The 23,115-nt window shown below is 40.6% G+C and overlaps 1 protein-coding gene across 3 annotated transcripts; it reads right to left on the reverse strand.

The window, feature by feature from the left end:
• Positions 1-1,316: 1,316 nt before the first annotated feature.
• On the reverse strand, positions 1,317-22,839 carry CASP3 (caspase 3). 3 transcript variants are annotated; one of them, XM_057697385.1, is made up of 7 exons: positions 22,719-22,839; positions 11,229-11,296; positions 9,352-9,476; positions 6,084-6,212; positions 5,571-5,746; positions 5,120-5,240; positions 1,317-3,825 (listed from the first exon to the last, which is right to left on the reverse strand). In XM_057697385.1, the coding sequence occupies exons 2-7, from the start codon at positions 11,279-11,281 to the stop codon at positions 3,602-3,604; spliced, it is 828 nt and encodes a 275-aa protein (XP_057553368.1). In that variant the 5' UTR covers positions 11,282-11,296; positions 22,719-22,839; the 3' UTR covers positions 1,317-3,601. The 3 variants fall into 3 exon arrangements, with proteins under 3 accessions (XP_057553368.1, XP_057553369.1, XP_057553370.1); XM_057697386.1 differs by lacking the exon at positions 22,719-22,839 and having other exon boundaries at positions 9,352-9,472; XM_057697387.1 differs by lacking the exons at positions 5,120-5,240; positions 22,719-22,839 and having other exon boundaries at positions 3,760-3,825; positions 11,229-11,294.
• Between the last annotated feature and the right edge of the window lie 276 nt (positions 22,840-23,115).

Here is a 23,115-nt window from a genome sequence, read left to right on the forward strand (position 1 = left end):
TTGGTTGTGGTGCGTGGACTTCTCAGTGCAGTGGCTTCTATCGTTGCAGAGCACAGGCTCCAGACGCACAGGCTTCAGTTTTGTGGCGCGTGGGCTCAACAGTTGTGGCTTATGGGCTCTAGAGCACAGGCTCAGTAGTTGTGGCACACGGGTTTAGTTGCTCTGCCGCATGTGGGATCTTCCCGGACCAGGGCTCGAACCCGTGTCCCCTGCATTGGCAGGCAGATTCTTAACCACTGTGCCACCAGGGAAGCCCTAACCTATCTTTCTTACAGTCGGGTTGCTGCCATTTTTTACCATGAAAACAATGGTGCGATGAATAAGGTGTATACACTTTTGTACATGTACAGGTGTATGGGTAGTTTGAATTCCAAGACCTGAGGTCGCTACTTCGAGAGTAATTGGATAGGTATTGCTGGATTCTCCTCCACACACCATTCTGCACTCCCACCAATGGGAGAATACATTTCCCCACAGCTCGGCCAACAGACTGTTATCAAAGGAGGATTTCTGTCAGTCTGCTAAATGACAGATGACACAGTTTAATGTGCATTTCTCTTATTATGCATTAAGAGAATTAAGCTTTTCACCTGAGGTGTAAGGAACATTTGGGCTTTCTTTTTCTGTGACCTGTCTGTTCATGGCCCTTAGTTCATTTTTCTGCTGGGTTTTGGGTATTTTTCTTTTTAATATTGAAGACTTCTTTATTTAGCAGAGATTAGAATGGGCTCAACTGTCAACATACTACAGAACTATAGCTTTAAAAGAATTATTCATGCCACCCTCTACTCCTTGGAAACAGAAATCCTCTAGTCCCAATTAGGAGAATTTTATTACTTTTCTGACTTAAAAGTAATGTATGTTCACTCTAGCAATATTGGAAAAAATGTAAAACCACTCATGTTTGCACTTTCTCATATTTCTTTTCTAAGTACATAAAATAAAAAGGGAACTTCTTCCTCGGTCACAACCCCTCTCCCAGAGCTGACCATCCGGGAACATCAGTGGTTTTTTCCATACCCCTCCCCCTCAGTCCTCCCCCCCTCCCCCACCCTGTTTGCCCTATGAAAAACTTCTGGGTGGAAAATGATTCATCTCAGCAATATCCTTTATACTCTGCTACTCCCCATTCCTCAAAGCAAGGAAACAAACAAAAATATGGTCATATTTAGGGGCTGTAATCCGTGTAAATTTAGTATCCTTCGTGGCATCATGGTAATTCAGAAACAGGGCCTTCTGAGAGGGACCTGGGAGAAGAGGAAGGCTGCTTATCCTGTTTGGTAATTTGCCACCATCTCAAAGTATTCTATTAAAGGGTCCTGTCGCAAACTCCTTGGCCCTTCCAAATCAAGCTCTTGGTTAAAAATATTTTAACTTCAGTTAGTAGCACATCAGAAACAACAATGAAAACTTGAACGCGCTGGCAATTTTAAGTTAAAATGTATATTTGGAAATAAAAACTCATAATAATACATTTTTAATAAAATTGTCACACAAGAACACACCTTAAGATACCATTACATGCTTCATTTACTTAGAAAAAGTTACTTCGTCACAACAAATAGCTCTCATTTATAAATGTGAGTTCCTTTCTTTTAGCAAAAGAAAGCTCACGGGAAACGTCAGACTGAAAAACATCAGGGTGCAGTGGGCAGGGACAGCTCAACCCCTCCTGAGCTAGGAGGCTCCCGGCTGGGGGCGGTGCTGCTGCTCCTCTCTGGCCTTCAGTTTCCCTGGGCACCAAAGAAGGGAAGGCTGGATGACTGATAAAGTCCTGGGGACCACGGTCCTTTCATTTCAGACAACAGTATATGATCATAACAGTAGCATTCTCCTTTGATTGTAAACATCAACAGAATACAACTTAACATGCTCACAAATTTTACTGCAAAGAGCGCTATGATTTTTCCCATCCTCTGCAAAGGATGGATGAGGGCCCATATTATTAGGCCACACTCACTGCTTATGTTGGAAAACGAGGAAATGCTAGTGACATTGCTTATATGGGCTGACATTCATGGATGGCAGGAAGGGACGCTCCAGAAGGAGGCCAGGATTTGCTCTTCGGGAGTATTTCGGCTCCCAGCCAACGCTTGGTGGCCAGGTGCACACAAGGGCACACCCGTGCCCACGTGCAGTCTGTAAAGGTCACTGAGCTCTTGTCAACCTTGAAGGGGAAAGAGAAACCTCAGTATCCACCCCCCCCCAACACTCCTGGACTCTTGTAAATCATATTCAAATTCATACACTTAAGCATTAATTTACATACTTAATTTCTGACAGCTGACAACCGCAGCTCTGCTCCCCCTCATTGTAAAGTGAGAAGTGAATTGTTATTCAGTGTATCATTACAGTGGTACTGGTGCTAACTGTATTTTATATAACATGCTATCTACAGAAAGGCAGATAAGAATTTGATTTAACATCCAATTAAAAGCCATCACTGAAAAATTAAAAAAAAAAAAGAATGCTATGATTTTTATTATGACTCTCACCATCTTTGGAAAATTTCCATTTGAGAAGTTTGATTTGGTTCACTGCCTTGGAGCTTGTTGTCTTGGGAGCATCCCAAGATAAGAAGATAACTAGCCAGCATTCCTTTTCCTGAAGCCTGTAGTCTATGGCTCTGCCTTCACCACATCGGCTGCGCTGTGTCCCTGTTCAGGCTCAAACCATCTTCTGATTACAGAATGCCCAGCGGATTGATTTACTGTTTCTTCCTCACAACTCACTGTGTATTCTGTAAGGTGTATTTTAATATGTTGCTATAGAATTTCTTCAATTCACGCTGCTATCAATGTGATCAAAGTTTGAGGTTGTGACATAAGAGCCCTTCAGATATTCTGCGGGAATGCGAGGCCCAGCAGCTGGTGGGAAGAGTTGCATTTCAGCACCTTATAAGTCCTAACTCTGTCTCCCTCTATTAATGTTGCACTTAACCTTGAGAGAGTCAACTTAGTTTTCTCACACATTTTCAAGTAAAATATTTAGTTCCTTTTTCAATACTAAACGTGATTTTTTTTTTAAACAACAAAGACATGCTCAGGACAAACATCACAAAACCATGTGCTCAGAGAAATGATGGAAAAATACCACTGTCTTATCTCCAAATACTAATTCTAAGATCCAGGTCTTCAAGCCTTTGACCACACACATGGGCCACCAAGTTCTAAGATACATTATTCCACATCATCATTTCTATAGTTTGACAAAAACCAGAACAGCTTCCCTGATACAACAGCATATCCATATCAATGAAATACATTCCTGAAATGTTTACCGTTTTCCATAATTCCTTGAAAATTTGTAGCATAGCGTAATCACTAAAACTTGCTGATTCTGAGAGCCGTTTATTTACAATCATTTCCTCTCAGAATGACTGTACCACTATCCATTTTTATTTATTCTTAACTAAATTCAATGTCAACTACCTGATTGTGTTTGAGGTAGCTTCATCGTAGTTTTATTGCTATGAAAGTGACATGTTTCTGAGTATTACCTGGGCGATTAGATTAGATTTAAATGAGAGGAAAATACAGTATCAGGTACACCGTTTCCTCACTTGGCATACAAAAAAAAAATTCATCCATTTCTTTAGTGATTAAAAATACAGTTCTTTTGTGAGCATAGACACGATACAAGGAATCTGTTTCTTTGCATGAAAAGCAGAATCGGTGGAGAAGGACTTGAATTCTAGGGCTACCTTTCGGTTAACCCGAGTGAGAATATGCATAAGCTCAAGCTTGTGAGCGTACTGTTTCAGCACCGCACAAAGTGACTGGATGAACCAGGATCCCTCCCTTGAATTTCGCCAGGAATAGTAACCTACAAGGCAAAATATAACCAAATAGCATGGAATATCTGATGTTAGCTGATTTAATAAATTATGACATAATCATGAAGGTAAAAACAGCATAAACATCCACAGGTATTATTAGCCATAAAATGAAAATAAATAAATAAATAAATGACACCTTTGATTCCAGGGGGAAACAAAACAAAAACCAAATATATATATACAGCACCTTTTGACAAGGAAAATAGTTGTAGACTAACTTCACCACTGAATTACTGAGAATTCTACTTCCTGAGCTTCCCTTCCAATAGGGAGGAACAGGTTAACATGCAGAAGATGCAAAAGCAAAGAAATAAAAAGGATCATTATAAGCAGCATCGTGTTTAAGTCAGATTATTGGCTTATCCAAGAAATAACTGCTTACGTATGCACACACATTTCAGTGTCCTAAATTTGTCTACAGGGCATCTGAATAGAGTATAATAAACACATAATAGTATATTCAAAAGTCTAAAAAGGGGAAATAGTGTATTTATTGTTCTTTTCCAAGATTAACTATTAGATCCATTCTTTTTCTTTGGCCATGTCATGCAGCTTGTGGGACCTTAGTTCCCTGATCAGGGATCAAACCCTGGCCCATGGCAGTGAAAGCACTGAGTCCTAACCACTGGACTGCAAGGGAATTCCCTGAATCCGTTGCTGTTAATTTGAAAGTACTTTATCTGGAAAGATGCCTGGAGATTAAAAGAAATCATATGGACTATATATAAAAATGTAATACTGTTTAAAAATACATTTGCCCTATATTTCCAAACTTTGGGACACCCTGAGTTAGTTGTATAAGTAAACAATTGTATGATCAATAAATACTTATATGACACGTGTAATACAACCACAAAAAAGTGGAGGTTGATAACCTATTCATAAATCAGTTTTAACTTTATTTTCCCTCATTCCACTTCTACCTCCTCATATGCTATTCTTGTTGATTCTTTCAATTTCCTATCTTCCAAAGAATTCCTGGAAAACACATCTCTCCTATTCCAGGAAGTGGGCAAAGCTCTGACTTGGCCGATGTTACAATATAGTTTCCATGTGGTACCAAGTTCATGAATGACACTGAGTAATTATGCGTTCTTACAGATGCATATTTTCTAGTCAAACTTGGCTAAAGACAACTTTTTGAGACTTGTCTGTGGTTCAGGTACCCTAAAATACAGACAAGTTGGCTTTCTATGGATATCAAAATCAGGACAGCCTTTGGAACAAACTCTTCATTGTTTAAAATCTACATATGACATTCAGTGTTTGTATGTTTCCTACCAGGTGCTGTAGAATATGCATACAAGAAGTCCGCCTCAACCGGTATTTTCTGACAGGCCATGTCATCCTCAACCCCGCTGTCTGTCTCAATACCACAGTCCAGTTCTGTGCCTCGGCAGGCCTGGAGGTTAGAAAATAAACATTGATTTAAAAAGTAAAAAATAAAAAGAAAGAAAGAAAGGAAAAAAAGAAAGAAAAAAGAAATTTATTTTTAAAAATATGTGTGCACATGCGTAACTGTTATTTCTAAGAAATGGAAAGGCTCTGTAAAAATTGATATTAATTAAAATTTATTCTACATCTCCTAAGTGGTGGTTTAAATAAATAAGAAGGCAACAATAAATAGTTCAGTAGCTTCAGGGAAAAAGAATAAATCCTTTGGATAATCCACAATTGAGTAAATTAATCCCTAATGAATCCTCAATAACCAAGTTGCTCAGTTATATGTTACCTGAATAATGAAAAGTTTGGGTTTTCCAGTTAGACTTCTACAACAGTCTCCTCTGAAGAAACCTGTTAATTTTTTCAGATCGACAGGTCCATCTGTTCCAAAAATTTTTCCTTCCTCGCCATGGCTTAGAAGCACGCAAATAAAACTGCTCCTTTTGCTATGATCTTCTTTAGAAACTGGAAAAATGTTTACAGACAAGAAAAACGAACAAACAAAAAACCAATGCAGTTTTATTCCACAATCTCATATGTACTGTATGGGAATAAGATGAAGAAACTTAAGAACAGAACTAAGAGATCATTTAAACCCAACTTGGGGCAGAGCAACACACCTCAAACCACTCTAGGGAGTTGGTATGAATAACTTGTTTTACTTACATAATATTATATATAGAGTAGGATCGTGTACAGTTTAGTTCCACAAATCTCGTGCTTTATGCTTATATGTATATAATTACAGCTAGACTGTAACATAAATTGGACAATGAAGGTCATTCTTTTCATTATTTCTTACCACTGGACATTAATTCCAAAATTTCTTTGCATGTGAGATCATTTTTATTCCTGACTTCGTATTTCAAGTTCTTGAAGGTTTCCCAGAGGTTTGCTGCATCTGTGTCTGTACCAGACCGACATGACATCCCTTAAACAGAAAAAGTTACTTTTAATTTCATTAAAAGAAAAAAAAACTGCTTTGAAATGAACTATTCAGTAATTCACACAATGCATGATAAACTCTTCCTTTCAAATGCTAAGAAAATGCAATATTTTGATCATGGTAACACAAAGTTTCTTTCATTTCTTAGCATATAAGACACTTTATAATATAAGCTGTTATCAGTGTTATAGTCACAAAGATGTCTTTCACAGCTGCTTAGATAGTGAAAACAACTTAAATGCCTAATAAGGTTGGTTAAATAAATCACAATTCATTTATATAATGGGATACTACGTTGCCATTGAAATTTTGTAGACAAAATTTTGCCATGGGCAAATGGTCACTATTAAAAAAAAAAAAAAGAGTAGAAAAGACTAGGATTCTACTTTTAAGAAAAAATTATATATACGCACACACACATACACAAACACGGACACGTCACCCCCCCCCCCCCCCCCCCCCGCCACATATATATCAAGACACACATCCCACACACTCAGAGGAACTATTTCTTTGATTTTAAGTTCCCAACAATTCTAAGATACATTAGCACTTTCATAGCATCTTTTCAGGAAAAAACCCCACAAACCACTAGACCACATTAACACTGTTTATCAGGCATTCTGCTCTGTGTGATCTCCTTTAAGCCTTCTAACCACCACGAGACCGTTAGCACGACTGGCTTCATCTGCACAGATGTGGGACCTGGAGCACAGAGGAGTCCAGGAACGTGAACAAAGTACCGAAGTGGGTGTGCGGCCTGTACCCAGGGCTCCTGGGCTTTCCTCATGCCTTTACAGTGCCTTCCACATTCATGTACAAACTGACTGAACGATGCACACAGATTTAAAGACCCTGAAGTGTTGCAGGTTGGGGGTGTGTGGGGGGGTGACAGCACACGGAATTGAGTACACTTAACTCATATGAATAGAAAAAAGACTAGATGTTTCTAGCTCCAAATTATTGTTGATTATCTGAGTAGAGTGATTTTAATTTTTTCTTTTGTTAATCTGTAATTTCTGAAATGTATATTATAGCCATATATTATTTTTATAAAATTAAAGTAAGCTCATCAAGGTTCTGACACTGGAAAGGCTGAGGACACCATGCAGCTGTGTGACAAGCTGACTGAGTGCTGGTCCTGGTTTGTGAGCCACTTTGTAGTTGAACAGAAAATACCAGGCCGTCAGCCCATTGTGAGAACCTGACCTTCAAATTTCAAAGCTGAAAGGGAGCTTACTCTAAGGCTAAAGCCAGACTATGGGCCTAAGTATTTTTGTGGGGAGAGCAGATCAACATGCCCCCTCCCCCTTTAAAGATAAGTAAGTACTCGGGATGTACCAGGGATGTAATGTACAACAGGATAAATAGAATTAACACTGCCCTACGTTGTATATGAAAGTAGTTAAGAGAGTAAATCCTAAGAGTTCTCATCACAAGGAAAAAAACTCTTTTCTATTTCTTTTATTTTGTATCTGTATGAGATGATGGATGTTCACTAAACTTATTGTGATAATCATTTCATGATGTATGCAAGTAAAATCATTATGCTGTACACCTCAAACTTGTAAGTGCCATGCGTAAATTATATCTCAATAAAACTGGAAGGAAAAAAGATCCAGTAAGTTCAACAATGTAAAATTCTATGGAACGAGGGCATTGTAACTAGCAACGTGAGGCAGAATTCCTAACGGTTGAAGGTGGTGTCTCAGCTTAGAGCCGAAAGCAGTGCAAATGGTGCCATTTAGGTTTAGACACTCATTTTCAACTACTTTTTCCTCACTCCTTGTAATGAATCTAACAGCAAATCCTGCTGATCTTTCCAGTGTAATCTGGCTTCCCTTTTCACCAGCACTCTGGTAGATAGCCTCCTAAACTGAATCAGCAGATTCTAGTTTCTTTAATTAAAATTAATTCTAATATGATTAATATGCCAATTCAAAGAATTATCACAGTACCAATTTAAAAATGAAAAAGGAAGAAGCAGCCAAAGTGTTCATTCATATGGTAAATTATGCAAGTCAAGTGAATGCTATATTTAGGGAATGAGATATTATATCATTGTTAAAATAACATACGAAAATTATACAGCAACACAAAAAATGCTTATGTTGCATTAAATGGAGTAAGCAGAATACAATATTGCTTACTATTATGGATAAAATTAAGCTTTGAAAGAAACTGTCAGGGAAAAATTATCAAGTAATACAGTAAGATGTTAATTAGCTTTTTTAGGATCGTGAGGGATTTTATTTTTTATATTCTCTTTAAAAAAACTCTGAAATGTATTATTAGATTCAAGTCATACACAGTATAGAGACTGAGAAGGGGATCTGGTGACCAGGCTATAGTGAACCTAAGAGCAATTTCTGCAGAGTGGTCGAGGTAGAAACAGAGAAAACAGGATCAAAGGGATGGAAAGAAGCGAAGATGGCAAATTTGAAGTATGTGTTTTCAAGATTTAGGGAAGGAGACAATCAGATCAAAACTTAAGAGGCAGCAGGGTAGAAGAAAGGTCTCTTTAAGGCGGGGAGTCTGTCTTCTTTTCAGGAGAAGAAGAGAAAGTCCACAGAACAAATGAAGGCACAGGAGGAGAAATGGCACAGAAGGTGGATTCAGAGCCCGGGCTGGTGGTCAGGTGCACCAAGGCTGAATGCCAGTTCTGCTACTAAATCATCTGTGGGATTCTGTGCAAGGATTTTTAACCTTTTGGCATCTTATGGTGGTTACTTTTCAGGGTTGCTGTAAGAATTAAATAAGACAGTTTCTGTGAGGTGCCTTGCACAGTTCCTGGAAAGGAAAAATCCTTCTACTTACTATTTGCTGAGATCCTTCCATTAACATGAGAGAGGGAGCAGGAAGACAAAGAAGCAAGGGTTACACAGAGGTCAGGGCAGAAGAGGTCAACATACAGATAGAAGAGGGAGAGAGTCTGATGATGGGTAGAAGATTAAGAGTTCATGTTGAATTGTAGGACCCGTAGGGTCCTGCTCTATCTGTACTTCAGGGCTATTCTGTGTCATTAGTGTACTAACTAATAATATCAATTCTGTTTTTTACACTACACCAAATATGAATGACACAAATACTTGTAAAGGATTAAAAATCATGTTATGATACATACCAGTACTCTCATGAAAGTTCTTATTATTAATTATTAAACATAAACCCATTTCAGGGTAATCCATTTTGTAACTATCATCCAAGGATATCCCAGAGTCCACTGATTTGCTTCCATGTAAGATCTTTCTGTTTGGAAATCAAACAACAGTTTACAAAGAGAGAAATGACCGATGCTGCTGTTCATGTTAACACAACTTCTCTAATACAAAAGAATAGTTAATATTTGTGGAACATAATGTACCAGGTTGTGTGCAACAGGCTTTCCCTCATTAAAATTTCACAAAAACCCATTTCACAGATGAGGAAGTGGCCACCATGAGGCGGATGTTTATGCAGATATTGTGTCAGACCCCAGCTGAAAGCGTCTGTTGAACTTCAGAGTTTAGACTTTTAATCTCTATATCTTGTTTTCCTCTAAATTTTATTAAAATTTCATCAAATACATTTTATACTTGAATTTTTCTAAACTTTCCAAAATATTTTATGCTTCAAGGTGAGAGTGAAATCATAAAAATTACCCTGAAATGATAAGGAAACCAACAAAAGGCAACCATGACTCAAAACATAGTATTTTTCACAATTCCTAAATTATTCCTTAAACCCTATATGCTGAACAAACTAATAATTTATTGCTACATAGAATCACTGCTGTAAATAACTGAAAATACTTGTCCGAAGGTCACTTTTCCAAAAACCTCTGTTATGTAGACTAGGGTCAATAAACTTTTTCTCAAAGGGCCAAATACTAAGTATTTTAGGCTGGCTGGCTGTACGGACTCTGTTGCTGCCACTCCATCCAGCTGCTGGAAGTCACCCAGGACAATATGTAAACGAATGGCTGTGGCTATGTTTCAATAAAACTTGACCAAAACAGTCTGCAAACCTGACCCCTGACCTGGACCAGGAATCAGGAAACAATAGCCAAACACTGATACCTAACATCCCTGTACCCACACACACAAGCTGGGAGTGTTTCACATTACACACAATCCTGAAAAAATTGTTGGAAAAAGACCAAAATGGTAAATTATGTTCTGCATGATAGGAAAACGTAAGAAAAGGTGTCAATCAATTTACAAACATTTAAAAAGCAAAAAACCTCTAAAATGAAGTTGCATTTCAAGAGTTTAATTTCTGGGCAAATTCCTTTGCTAAACAAATACTGCAAACATCTTTATTGGTGACCTGTTAATAGTTCTGCTGTTAACAGTATTGTTTAGTACTAAAATTAGTTTATAATTCCCTGGGTGGTCCAGAATAATAATACTGGACCTCGGAAATAAACGTTTTGAGTTAAACGTACCGCAAGGGATCCCTATTGGATGAGAACAGACAATGAATTAAGTTCAGACTGTTTGCGTTCTGTCTTTTCCCTCTCTCCATCTGCTGGTTATTGGAAGCATTAATGAGTACGGTATTCCAAAAACGAAGACTGAGACAAACGAAGGGTGAAAGATAATCTATACCCAAGCGAGTCTCCCCCAGACTGAGAACTGGCATTTTATTTTAGCTTTAAAACTCACAAACAAACAGGAGGCCAAAAAAAAACCTCGCCCAAATGCAAAACCTCTCATCTTGCAGAGAGATTCGGAAGGCGCATCTGCCTCTCCTGGGTCATCCTTCTGCTACTAGGGCGGGGTTTCCAACCATAGGTCAGGCACCCTCCAACCTCCCTGCAGTTCCATGAGTTTTATTCTAAGGGGGAGATTCAGAGAAGATAATTTAACATGTGTACAGCCACACAGCTGTCACATGAGGTAGGAAGTCATCTGGGTGTCTCTGGGTTGAAAGCCCACATTCTTTCTGCTTCCTCAAAGTTTGCTCTATTACACACACCCATCTTCCTCAGCTTCTATGAGATTCCATTTAAATACTCACGTCTCTGAAGTTTTAATGGATTTTGAATCCACTGAATTTCCAACGTTCTCCATGGATACTTTTATTAACTAGAATATAAAGAAAACAGATGTCAAGCAAAATCAGTCATTATAAGATCACTGCATTATATGTATTATTCCAATGATTATTTCTCTAAATAAATACACGATATGGATATCTTCACATTAGCAGTACCATCAGTCCCCCAGCTTCATCTCTACTGTTCAAGGTTTCTGTGAATCAAACCTGAGAACAATCCTTTGTAAAGGTATGTATGATATAGCCCATTTCCCTATCTCTTTCGTTTTTAATTGAGCTGTGCAGTATACATAGTGCACAGATAGGAAGTGTGCAGCCTGATATATTTTTATATTTGGATACCCCACCAGATCAAGACACACATTGCAACTTGTTTCTATTACAATAGATCCAGTCATTGGTAAGCACTCTGCCTTCCAAACCAACAGTTAAAACAAAAACCAAAAATGGTATACCTCCCATAATACTATTCTACGATGCTTAGATTCCCAAGAGATTCAGCACCAGGAAGTGCCAACCCTCCACATAATCTCTATTCTTAACCTAGACGTGGGAATCCCACTTTCTCCTTTAAGGTGGTGGACTGGCTTTAGGAAACCTGGAAGTAAAACTAAAGTTTCTGCTCTCATTCTTCCATCAGGTAATTCTGTTTACTTCCGACAGTGAATGAGTCCTTTTAATCAAAGCAGCTACCACTTATTGAGCATTTACTATACAGCAGGTACTGTGCTAGGCATCTTATCTTTTATTTTCTCCACACTGAAAAGTCAGGAAGCCCAGCTCCTGGTGATTAAATGACTTTGTCCACAGCCACAAGGCTTAGTGATGGAGGCCCTCTTCTTCCCACTCTGCCCTGCTGCCTCTGAAGAAGCCAGTTCCTTACTGCTTGTCGGGAGTTCTACCACGTCCTCTAGCTTTTCAAGAGCAAAGGTACTTCTATGGCAATTTGCCTCCCTAAATAAAGAACACAGAAAAACAAGGACAAAAAAATCTTTCTCCAGCCTCTAGAAGCCCTGCCTATCTCAAAAATTCCAATCAAAATAGAACTTTTAACCTAACTCTCATGCTAAAATCAGAAATCTTAAAAGAAGACACACCTGATCAACAGGACTCACTCAACTGCAAAAGCCTTTATAGAAAGTCCTAGGCTCCCTCCCCCTTTTTAAATTTAAATTTTTAAAACTGTGATAAAATATACATAAAATCTATCATTTTAACCATTTTTAAGTGTACAGTTCAGTGACATCAAGGACAGTCACAGTGTTGCATAACCATCACCACAACCCATCTCCAGAACTTTTTTATCTTCCCACACTTCCCCATTACCAAAGTCCCCCCTTTCAAGGTCTCTTGAAAATTAAGGAGACATCTCTTCTCTTCTCCAAAGCTCAGTTCCTTCCTCCTCTATCCCTAAGTATTGTGGGGGAAGATGGAGAAAAAAATATGGAGAGGAAGTGTCACCATTTTGGAACCACAGAAGGGGGTAGTGTTTCACCTTCTCTCAAAGTCAGTCTTTGCTGTGCATTTTTACAAAAGCTCTTTGCTTTTCTACCATCTTACTTCCTGTAGGTTTAAAAACAAACAAACAAACAAAAAGCTAAGGGAGGGTGCCGTGTACAACTGGGATGAACCATCCTGTAGTCAAAAAGTAAATACTTAGTAGCACATGCTTTGTGCCAGGTGCTATTCTAGGCTCTAGGACAGAGTGGAAGACAAAACAAAATTCCTACCTTCAAGAAGCTTTCATTCTAGAGAGGAAGAATAATGAGATAATAAGATTTCAGATACTGATGGGGCTATGAAGAAAATAAAATAGGGGAGAGTCATAGAGAGACTGGTAGTGTGAGCTACTTTAGCTAAGGAGGCTGGGAAAGCCATCTCGGAGGTGACATGGACAGGAAGAGCTAAATAGCATAGAGGCCACCTGGAGAAGCTGCCTTGCTGGCGAAAGCATCAGCAAGTACAGAGGCCCTGAAAGAGTTTCGTGTATTCACGGTGCAGAAAAGAAGACCAGTTTGACTAGCGTGTGGAAAAGGAAGGGAATGAAGTAGGGAAGGCAAGACCACATAGGGCCCCAGGAGCCAGGAGCTTTGATTCTATCCTGACTGCAAGGAGAAACCACTGGAGTGCATTAAGCAGAGGAGGGACGGCGTGCTCTAAAACGATCCCTCCGGCTGCTGAGTGGAGAATCAGCTGCAGGAGTACAGAGGCCAATGAGAAGCCCTCTGGAATATTCTGGAAAGAGATGAAAGAGTTTGGACTAGAGTTGAATAGTAGATGTAGGTGATTAAGAGTCTGGAACTCAGGGAGGGACCAGGGCTGGAGATATACTGGGGCACTCTGATAATTAGACGGTTAATAGAGGAAGTGGGGCCAGCAAGAAGCTAAAGAGAGGTGAGTGAAATGGGGGGAAATCAGGTAACTGGGGTGTGCCAAAGTATGCAGCAGTCTTTCAGAGAGTGTTTGGTCATTTCAAATCTTGCTAAGAGGTCAATTCAGATGAGAACAGAAGACCATTAGCTTTGGCGAGAAAGTTATGGGCATAGTGGGGATTGTCAGGAAAAACTGTCCCAGACTTGAAAATGGGCAAAAGAAATGACTGGATATTATTTTAGGGGGGCGCTGGGCATTGGCTAGAGAACGCTTGGGAATTATCTGATTTTGTTGGGTGTCTTTTTTCCATTTTTATTGAAGTATAGTTGATTTACAATGTTGTGTTAGTTTCTGCTGTACAGCAAAGTGATTGTTATACATATACATATGTCCACTCTTTTTTAGATTCTTTTCCCATATAGGTCATTACAGGTACTGAGTAGAGTTGCCTGTGCTATACAGTAGGTCCTTATTAGTTATCTATTTTATACATAGTAGTGTGTATATGTCAATCCCAACTCCCAATTTATCCCTACCACCTTCCTTTCCCCCTGGTAACCATAAGTTTGTTTTCTACAGCTGTAACTCTATTTCTGTTTTGTAGATAAGTTCATTTGTACTGGGTGTCCTCGTTTGACTGACCTTCTCCTGACCAGGCTATTTTACAACTTTGTAGGAAGTTAAGCCACAGAACCCGGAACTCATGCAAGTAATTCTTACTGATAGCAATGAAAACATATTTTTGTCTTGTAATGATGCAACCGATTTGCAACTTGTAGAAAAGATGATCCCCCCAAATTACACTCTATTGCCCTATAGGATATTAACCAGTTTTGCTTCTATTAGCAAATTCATTTCATTATACTCAACCACCTACATCTATGTTTGTTGTTCAAAGTCTCCTTTGAACTGATCTTAACATCCTACTGGTTCTATTATCAATTAATTGAATAAAATATTTGACACATATTTTATATTTGCACAACAGTCAAGTTTCATACTTTTTTGAAAAATATACTTTAAACGGACTGATGTTGCTGCAGTAGGTTGAGGAGAGAATGGGAAAAGAAAAATGAGTAAAGACACCAAAAGTGAGTCAACGTGGTTTTACTGTGAAGGGGCAAGGAGAGGGAATGGTAGCTGAAAGGGGGCCAGGGGTGGAGGATGTTTTTCGTTTGGCTTGGTGTAAAAGATGAGCCCCTTAAAGCGTGATTTCATGATGAGAAAGACACAAAGAAAGTGAGAAATTAATAAGGCAAGAGGAGAAACAGCAAAGTTCTTGAAGGGATGAAAGGGTCTGTGAACCTAGCTCACGTATGGAGAAGTATTGACTTCAGATAAGAACAAGTGAAAAAAAAAAAAAAAAAAGAACAAGTGAAGACTCATCCACTGTAATGCAAGGAAGACAGACTATCTGGGCACAATGTATGAAGGCTGTGAACTGGATGCAAGGAGGGTGAGGTACTTCTCACGAGATGGCACTGGTTTGCTCTCTGTTTAGAAGAGAAAACTTTGAGACAAAAATCCCCAAGTGTTCTATCTATACCTTCACATGTACTTATCCATGCATTTTACCAAGTAATACAAAAACTGATCATGCATACATCTAACAAAGCTGTATGAGGCAGGCATCCCCCGACACGTGTGGAAGGGACATAAACTGGTATCACCTCTTGAGAACATGTTGACAACATGTCCCTACCCCACCCCTCAAAAAAAGCCTTGCAGTTTGCTCTAGGAAATTCACACTTCTAAGAATGCAGCCTAAGGAAATAACTCTAGGGATTAGGGAGAGGAGGGAAGGGGAAGGATATGCATTACTCACCAAAATACTGAGAATTAGGGCAGAGAAATAGGGAAGTCATGGTGTATCCAATACACTGGTTCTATGGCATCTTTACCTTTTAACCTGTTTATTAACAGTAGCTATCTCTGGGTGATGGGATTATTGGTAACTTAATTACTACTTAATATTCTTCTCTACCTTCTATTTTTTTCTATAACATCTGCGCTTTTTAAAAGTTAGGAAATAGTGACAAAGATTATTTTAGAAAATAATATCTTTCAACAATGGTAGACTGTACCAACCAGTATTGTGCTAGCCAGTTTCACTTCTCAGCCCTGTTTCAAGAGCAATAAAAATAGGGGTATACTACTACTATGAAAGCAGCAACCCTTCCTTGACTGCTGTGTACTAAGCAAGTCCCAGTCTATCTGCCGTTCTCTTCTTCTTTCATACATATAATAAACATGTATTAGGTACAAAGAAATCTCAAACTTCCTTCAACCATAAATACAGAGGCCAACGTGCCCCAATGCATGTCAAAATAATTATCCATCCATGGTTGAAAAACAAAGCTGTGGTTAATTTGATTAACTGAGAGAACAGTTCAGGGTGGCTAACAATTCTGGAAACGTAGGCAGATGCATAATAGAAGGTTTATCGATTTATATTATAATCCATGAGGAAAGAGTATTATCCATGCTTCAAGACTTTCTGGCCATTCTGTGGAAAATCTGGAGTGAAAACACAGTGGGATGGGAAAAAAAGACTTAATAAATATCATTTCTGAAGAAAAACCCAGAGCTCCTGCCAGTGTCTTTCTGGTCCAGGGTTTTGCCTCCAGTTAGCCCTCTGAATGAGTTTGCCAAATGTAGGGTACACAGTATGTGTTTAGGAATCCCTAAATGCTGCTATGTTGGCCTAAGACCTCTTAGTGAATACTTCTGCAAGCAGCGCAGTGATTCTTGGACTGAAATACAAACTTCTAACAATCTTTTATTTCTTGCCAACAATAAAGTGAGGGGATAAAGTGATTCTATCCTTATGACCGGTAACAGAAGGTTTAGATTTAAATAGTGGCAAGCTTTCCAGAGTTTTAAAATACACGTGACCCTTGAACAACTCAGGTTTGAACTGTACAGGTCCACTTACACATGGATTTTTTTGGTTTTACATGTGGATTTTTAAAAATAGCAAATATTTTATCACTACACCATCTGAGGCTGGCTGAATCCATGAATACAGAATCGTGGCTATGGAGTGCCAACTACAAATCATACACTCGGATTTTTGACTACAGGGAGGGTCCCCTAACCCTTCTGTTGCTCAAGAGTCAATTGTATTTGGCTTCTTGGTTCACACCAAGGTTAAGATGTCACCTGAATATAAGGTGACTTTCAAGTAATCATTTCCTTTTCATACATTTAATCAACTTTCTTTAACTAAATCATTCTTAAAAGTTAAAAAGGTTTCAGCTAGATTAGCCTTACTACAAGTAATTGTAATTAGTAATTTCCAATATTAGACATCAAATAGACAATTTTGTTTCAGTAAGTTACTTGATGGCTGAAACAAAAAAAAAATCTGAATTTTTTTACAATAGGATTTAAAACAGTTTCTATTTGATACGGATTTCTCAGGAACAAATACTATGACGTATCTCGTTCCCTTTATTATTAGTATCTGAATAATACGGATTGCAGCAGTATCAGCTGACCTTCTTACACTATTGTATATAATGATAAACAAAATCCTCACTGTATCAGACTTGTACACATTTCCTCTCTGCTTGTCACCATTTGCTTTTTCCACATGAAAGCACTGAATCCACATGCCTGGGAGCAGAGTTCTGGCTCCTGCAGAACTTACTTAAGGGTTACACTTAGCATTACCTCACCTCCATTAGCTAATGCCTGGCTGAATATATAAGTTATTCTGGGTGCAGTGATCTCATCTCAGAAGGCTAAAAAAACAGTCCCCCAAGGGAAAAAAATAGTCCCCCAAGTGAAAAAAATGCCTTATATGATGATGAGAGTTTAAGTTCTTAGATCACTTTCGTTTGACAGAACATAAATAGGAGAATATACAACAGGGGCTTAAAAAATATATTGTAGCACAGCAATGGACTTAAGATGAATTGTTTCTTACTGTACTGAGTATGTAATTCTTTCCATCAATTCAGGATGCTGATGATAATAAGTTTGTAAACATATATTGGGTCCCAGAGAAGTTCTGAGTAGATCCATTGACATTAGATGGCAACCTGGAACGTGGGTCTTAGAATCAGATCTCTGAGTTCCTAGATCCCTTTAACACTTGCTACTAAAGCTACAACAGTCAGATTTTTCAAACGTTTAAAGAGTTTTGTCAGTCGAAATTTACTGTCACTCTAAAATACTTAAGCATTTCAGGCGTTTTCCTTAAGTGAAAATTGCAATAATTTCCCAATTTACATTGTAGTTAGCCAACTAAAGGGACTACTGCCTATTGCCATAATGAAGTTAAGCAGAATAAATTATCTACAGAGTTCAAGGAGAGGAATAAAAATTAATTTCTAAAATTGAAATTTCTACATGAAGTTACAAAGTATCAACATTTTAGAAAAAAAACCAAACCTGTTATTAAAAATGGCCTGAAAGTGTGCCTGTGGTAGATTTCAAAATGAGATATTAAATTAGGATAACCAGTTTGAGATAGTCCTACTCCGTTAACCTGACACCTATCAGTGGGTTGTCCTTGGTGCCTAAAACTGGCCTTTGCCCTACCAAACGGGTTTTAAATCTCAAAATGAGACATAAAAACCAATATCACTCCCTTTTGAATCATCCCCACAAATATAAGTATCTTTAAAAAAATTATAATGAAAAATTTACGGAAACAGATAGGCAAAGAAAAGGCCAAAGCATCATAACGCAATATGTGATTTGAGTGTTGTGTAATAACAGTTCCTCTTACCATTGGCTAATAGGGGCTAGACTCTCAGCTAAAAGGTACATTTATCTATGCATGTACTCATTATTTATGTATTTCTAGTTAGTCCTTCCAACGATGTTGTGAGGCATAATGATTTCCATTTTATAGTTCAGTTGACTGAGGCTTAAAGCAGTTAAGTAGCTTTTAAGTTACTTAAAAGTTAAGTAAGCAGAGCCCGGATTCAAACTAGGATCTATCAGCTTCCCACATTTCTACATGGCTTAGTACTACATAGGAGGGGTAATGCTATCAATAATTTCAAGAAAGGGAAGAAAAAACCATAGCCTAGAAACACTAAGATGAGACAGAAAGCACAAATAACATGATAGAAACTGACTGCAGGGACAGTGAAATAGGATAAAATGCACTTACTCTAATTCACAAAGAAAACAGGACTGATGGTTATGGCGTTTTGGGTGTCACTGGGTAATTTACTTCTAAAAGTAAAATTACTCACAAAATATGAATGACTTTCATATTAAGCATTTAGGATGCCATTCAGACATTTTTTTCTATATCTCTATTTGCCTCTAAAGGAAAGGTGAAGCCTTTTCACTATGACTTGTGGGGAGATTATTCAGTCCTCCCTCAGCATCCATGGAGGATTGGTTCTAGGACCCTTCTCCTTCCTCTCCCCACCAGGGATACCAAAATCTGCAGATGTTCAAGTCCTTTACGTACAATGGTGTAGGAGAGTTGATTCTCCATATCTGGTTACAGAAACTGCAGACAAGGAGGGTGGCCTGTACTTTGGCCAAAGAACTTGAAAAACACCAGGATTATATTTATTGGCAATTAGAGAGGACAAAGTCTCAAAAGCAGTCATGTTTCCAGATTTGGTAAGTGAAACAGAAAGAAGATGATACTTTTTTTTACAATAGTTTGGATAAGAGGAGATTTCCGCTGTGATGTACTAGAGGTTATTTCAATGATTATTGAAATTATTTCTAATCTGGTCCCTGCATTTCTTTGGGAAGAGTCACCAAACTGGATGTTGTCATTGGGCCTGCTAAAAGTCAGACTTTTAATATTTATTTTGTAATAAAGACGGAATCACACACATGGCAAGTAAAAGTAAATACAGAAGAAACTAAAACAAGTTCAGCTGTACCACACAAACAAAGCCTTTCTTTCCTTTTCTCTGGCAAGGATCATACCACTGGGGAGACAGATAGGAGGGCTCCCCAGTACTCAAAGCCACAAGCCAGAAAGGAGACAGTATTTACTAAGTGCAAGGGGTCTGTTTCCCCTCACCTGATGTCCTGTCCTAAGATAGTTATCTCTGGAGGGGCAGAAGGAGAAATGGGAAAGTCCTTGCAGACCTAAATATTGGGTTATGAAATAAATGTAGAATGAAGGCTCTTGAATACCTTTTATAAAAATTACAGATAACCCATAAGGCCTCTTCCCTCCCACTGAGAATCACTCCTCTGTAGAAGCGTTTCAGTTTTACAACCACCTGCCAGAGAAGGTCTGAAACTGGGGAAAGCCAGGGTCAGCAGCAGTTATTCATTTGTCATTTGTGCTATAACAGTAACAACTGCGGAGTCATACACCCTGAGTGTTGGAAGTAATGGAGACCAAGAGCCTATCCCTATGTGTGACTCTCACCGAAGCTCACTGTATTCAAAGCGGCTCAACAAGGCAGATGCCAGTGTTCAGTACAAAACAGGTAGCTTTACTCTACCCTTAATATAGAAACTCTATAAGCAACTTGAAGAACAAAACAGGCGGAGAATTAACATTACATAGAGACTTACAAAGTACTGTCACAGACATTACCTCATTTTATCCTCACAATAACCCTGTGAGGTATGTATATTACTCCTGTCTAGTTTATGGATGAACTAGGAAGTGCTGCCCTTGGGATGTGGCCTCGGGTTGTATGACAGCAGAGTACTTATTCCCCTCTGTTACATTTATATCTGTTAAATGTGTACACAACAGTATCTAACAGTCTAAGAATTCCACATCTTTTTTTTTAGATCCAGACACCAGTGCTTCCCATCTTTGAGGCAGAGCCTAAAGAACTATCTGATACTAGGCACCAGAACTGAGTTAATGCCATCCCTGAAAATAAAGACAGCTTTCCAGCATCAGAAGGGGGATGAAGCAGTAGGAGACTGTGTTAAATTGGGTTTGAAGCAAAGCAGTAAAGAAGCATTATTGTCTCTATCAGATGTAGTCTCTTAAAAGCGCAGGAAGCAAGGCTTTTTTTTTCAGGACAGCAGAAGCAAGTCTGATATAATTGGATATAAGGTTTCACTTCTTACTGGGAACAGGTTTTATTGCTACACTCCAATAAACTGTTGATTCCTTCATTCGTTAAAACGCATTGTAACTTTCAAAAGCCTTCATTACAAAAGAGCAAAGCAAAACCAAAGCTCAAACATTGTGTTGTGATTTAAGCCTTACATTTCATTCTTAGAGGTCACGTAACTACACCACACTCACAGTGGCTGAGCGCATTCTGACCCAGGCTGGTCTAAGCAGCCTGCTTAGCACCTCCAGCACTACACTGCATACACACAGTGTTACAGCAACTCCGCATTTCCCCTCTACCATTCCTTTCTAGGTTTATTTTTTCTAGATAGGGCATAATTATTAAAAAGCATAATACCATAGTATTGGCATTCATTTGTGCCAGGCCCCAAACATGGGGAAAGGCAATAAGGAACAAGATAACTAGAAAAACACAGTTGCTTGTGGAATTTGCTTAGGAGCTAACAGGGGAGAGTGTAAAAATAAGCAGCCGCAAAGGATATGACACTTTCCTCTTAGGACGAGGCGGACACAAAAGGAATATGTAATAGAGAGACTTAACCTTAAAATGTTTAATGAGGACAGAAACATAAGTAGGAGTTCCTGAAGCATATGCGTGGTGGTGGGAAGAGAGAGGGAGGGCAAGGGTACACCAGGCAGAGAAGAGTTCGCGTTAAGATCAGCACGGCAGTGCGGAAAGTGAGAGGGTGGCATACCGAAAGGCAAAGCAGGTGAGTGCACCCAGAAGCCAACCTGTGCTTGGCTTTCTTAACTGTGTTAAGGAACTGGGTTTATCCTACGGGCAAAGGAACAGCTTTCTGGATTTTCATTCTGTAAAAATCCCTCAGCCTGTGCTATAAAGAATGGACTAGAGAGGGGCCAGAGGGGCTTCCTGTAGCCAGGTGAGAGCTTAGGGTGGCTTAAATCGGAGATGGAGAGAAGTGGCCAGATCCCGTGGACATTTAGGAGGGCCAGGAGGCTTGGCGGCTACCTGCAGGAGCCGGGAGAGGAGGCTGAGAAGGTTGGTTCCCAGCTTCTTGGCTTTGGAGCCACTTACTGAGAACTGGGAAAGAAGCAGCTGGTTTGGGAAGTAAGGCTTGAGAGCAGACCCACTGAAAACAAAGAGTGACTAAGGCACTCTTACTCAACACGGGCTAAGGGAATTCCAAAGCCTTAGGGATTTGGGCCATGGATGCACAGTCACAGGCACGAGCTGGAAGGATTCTCGCAGGCCTTCAGGTATGAAAATGAATAGGGGTTTAATATTTGAAATTACCTCCGGAAAGAAGAGTCACACCAACGACCTGAGAAAATCTAGACAAAGAAGGCTGCAGAGACTAAACCCTCGCCCAGTAATGCGAGGATAAGGCCCGAGGGCGAGCTCCTCTGACAGCACCAGCCGGCCTCCTGCCCTCAAGTCCTTCTCCGCGCCCAGCCTCGTCACCTCCTTCCCGATTCAAATTTCAGCCTTCAATCCGCGCGGCCCTCACTCTCCAAGGGTCCCCGCTGCCTCCCGCTCCCGGGTCCGACCTCCTACCGCCTGGTCTCAGCGCCCCCGCCGGGCCTCCCGACCCGCGTCAAGCCTCCTGCTACCGGGCTTCAGCGCCCCAACCCGGGTCTCTCGACACCCCCCATTCTCGGCCCGGCCACCCGTCCCCCGGGCTCGGCGTCTCCGGCTGCGTCTCCGCTCCCCAGTCTCCCGCTGTCCGGCCTCCGCATCCCCGGGCCGGTCTCCCGCCACCACCGGCCCAGCCTCTCGATCCTCGGTCCGGCCTCCCGTCCCACAGGCTCGGCATCTCCAGCCGGATCTCCGCTCCCCTGCCCGGCCTCCCGTCCCGGGGCCGGGTCTCTCGATCGGCGGGCTGCAGTGCTCGTCCCCGCCCCCGTCGTCGTGGCAAAACAAAGGATCCGCCGCCCGGACCATGCGCGTCTCATCCGTCTCCCCGGGGCAGCGGCAGGCCGGTGCAGGTCCCGGGGGCAGGCGCTGAGCTTGGGAGGGTGGAGGGAACCGGCGCAGGGCCGATGGCGCCGAAACTAGAAGCGTCGAGGGCGTCACTCACCGTTCAGCCCCCACGCTGCGGCCACCGACTGGCTCTGCTCGTCTCGGTTGCTGCTCTGTTTCCGCCGAGACAGCGCTCGGAGGTAGGCTCCCGGCTAGGCCCCGCCCCCTGTGGCCCCGCCCCGGGCCCGCCCCTCAGTTCCGCGGGCTCCGCACTGCGCCGACACGTCAGTGTTGTCCCCGCCCCGCCCCGCCTCTGCTCGCCCGAGAACACCGCCCCCTCTCGGGTCTGGCGAGCTCCTGGCTTCCCCGCACGCCGCGAGCGCTGTTCTCGGCCTTTCCCGGACCCCACTCCCTCTCAATCCCAGTCCTGCCTCAGAACACCGCCCCCTCACAGGCCCCGCCCCGCCCGAGAACACCGCCCCCTCACGGGTCCCGCGAGCTCCTGGCTTCCGTCG

Source organism: Hippopotamus amphibius, chromosome 10 (assembly GCF_030028045.1).
Source record: "Hippopotamus amphibius kiboko isolate mHipAmp2 chromosome 10, mHipAmp2.hap2, whole genome shotgun sequence".
NCBI classification, from domain to species: Eukaryota; Metazoa; Chordata; class Mammalia; order Artiodactyla; family Hippopotamidae; genus Hippopotamus; species Hippopotamus amphibius.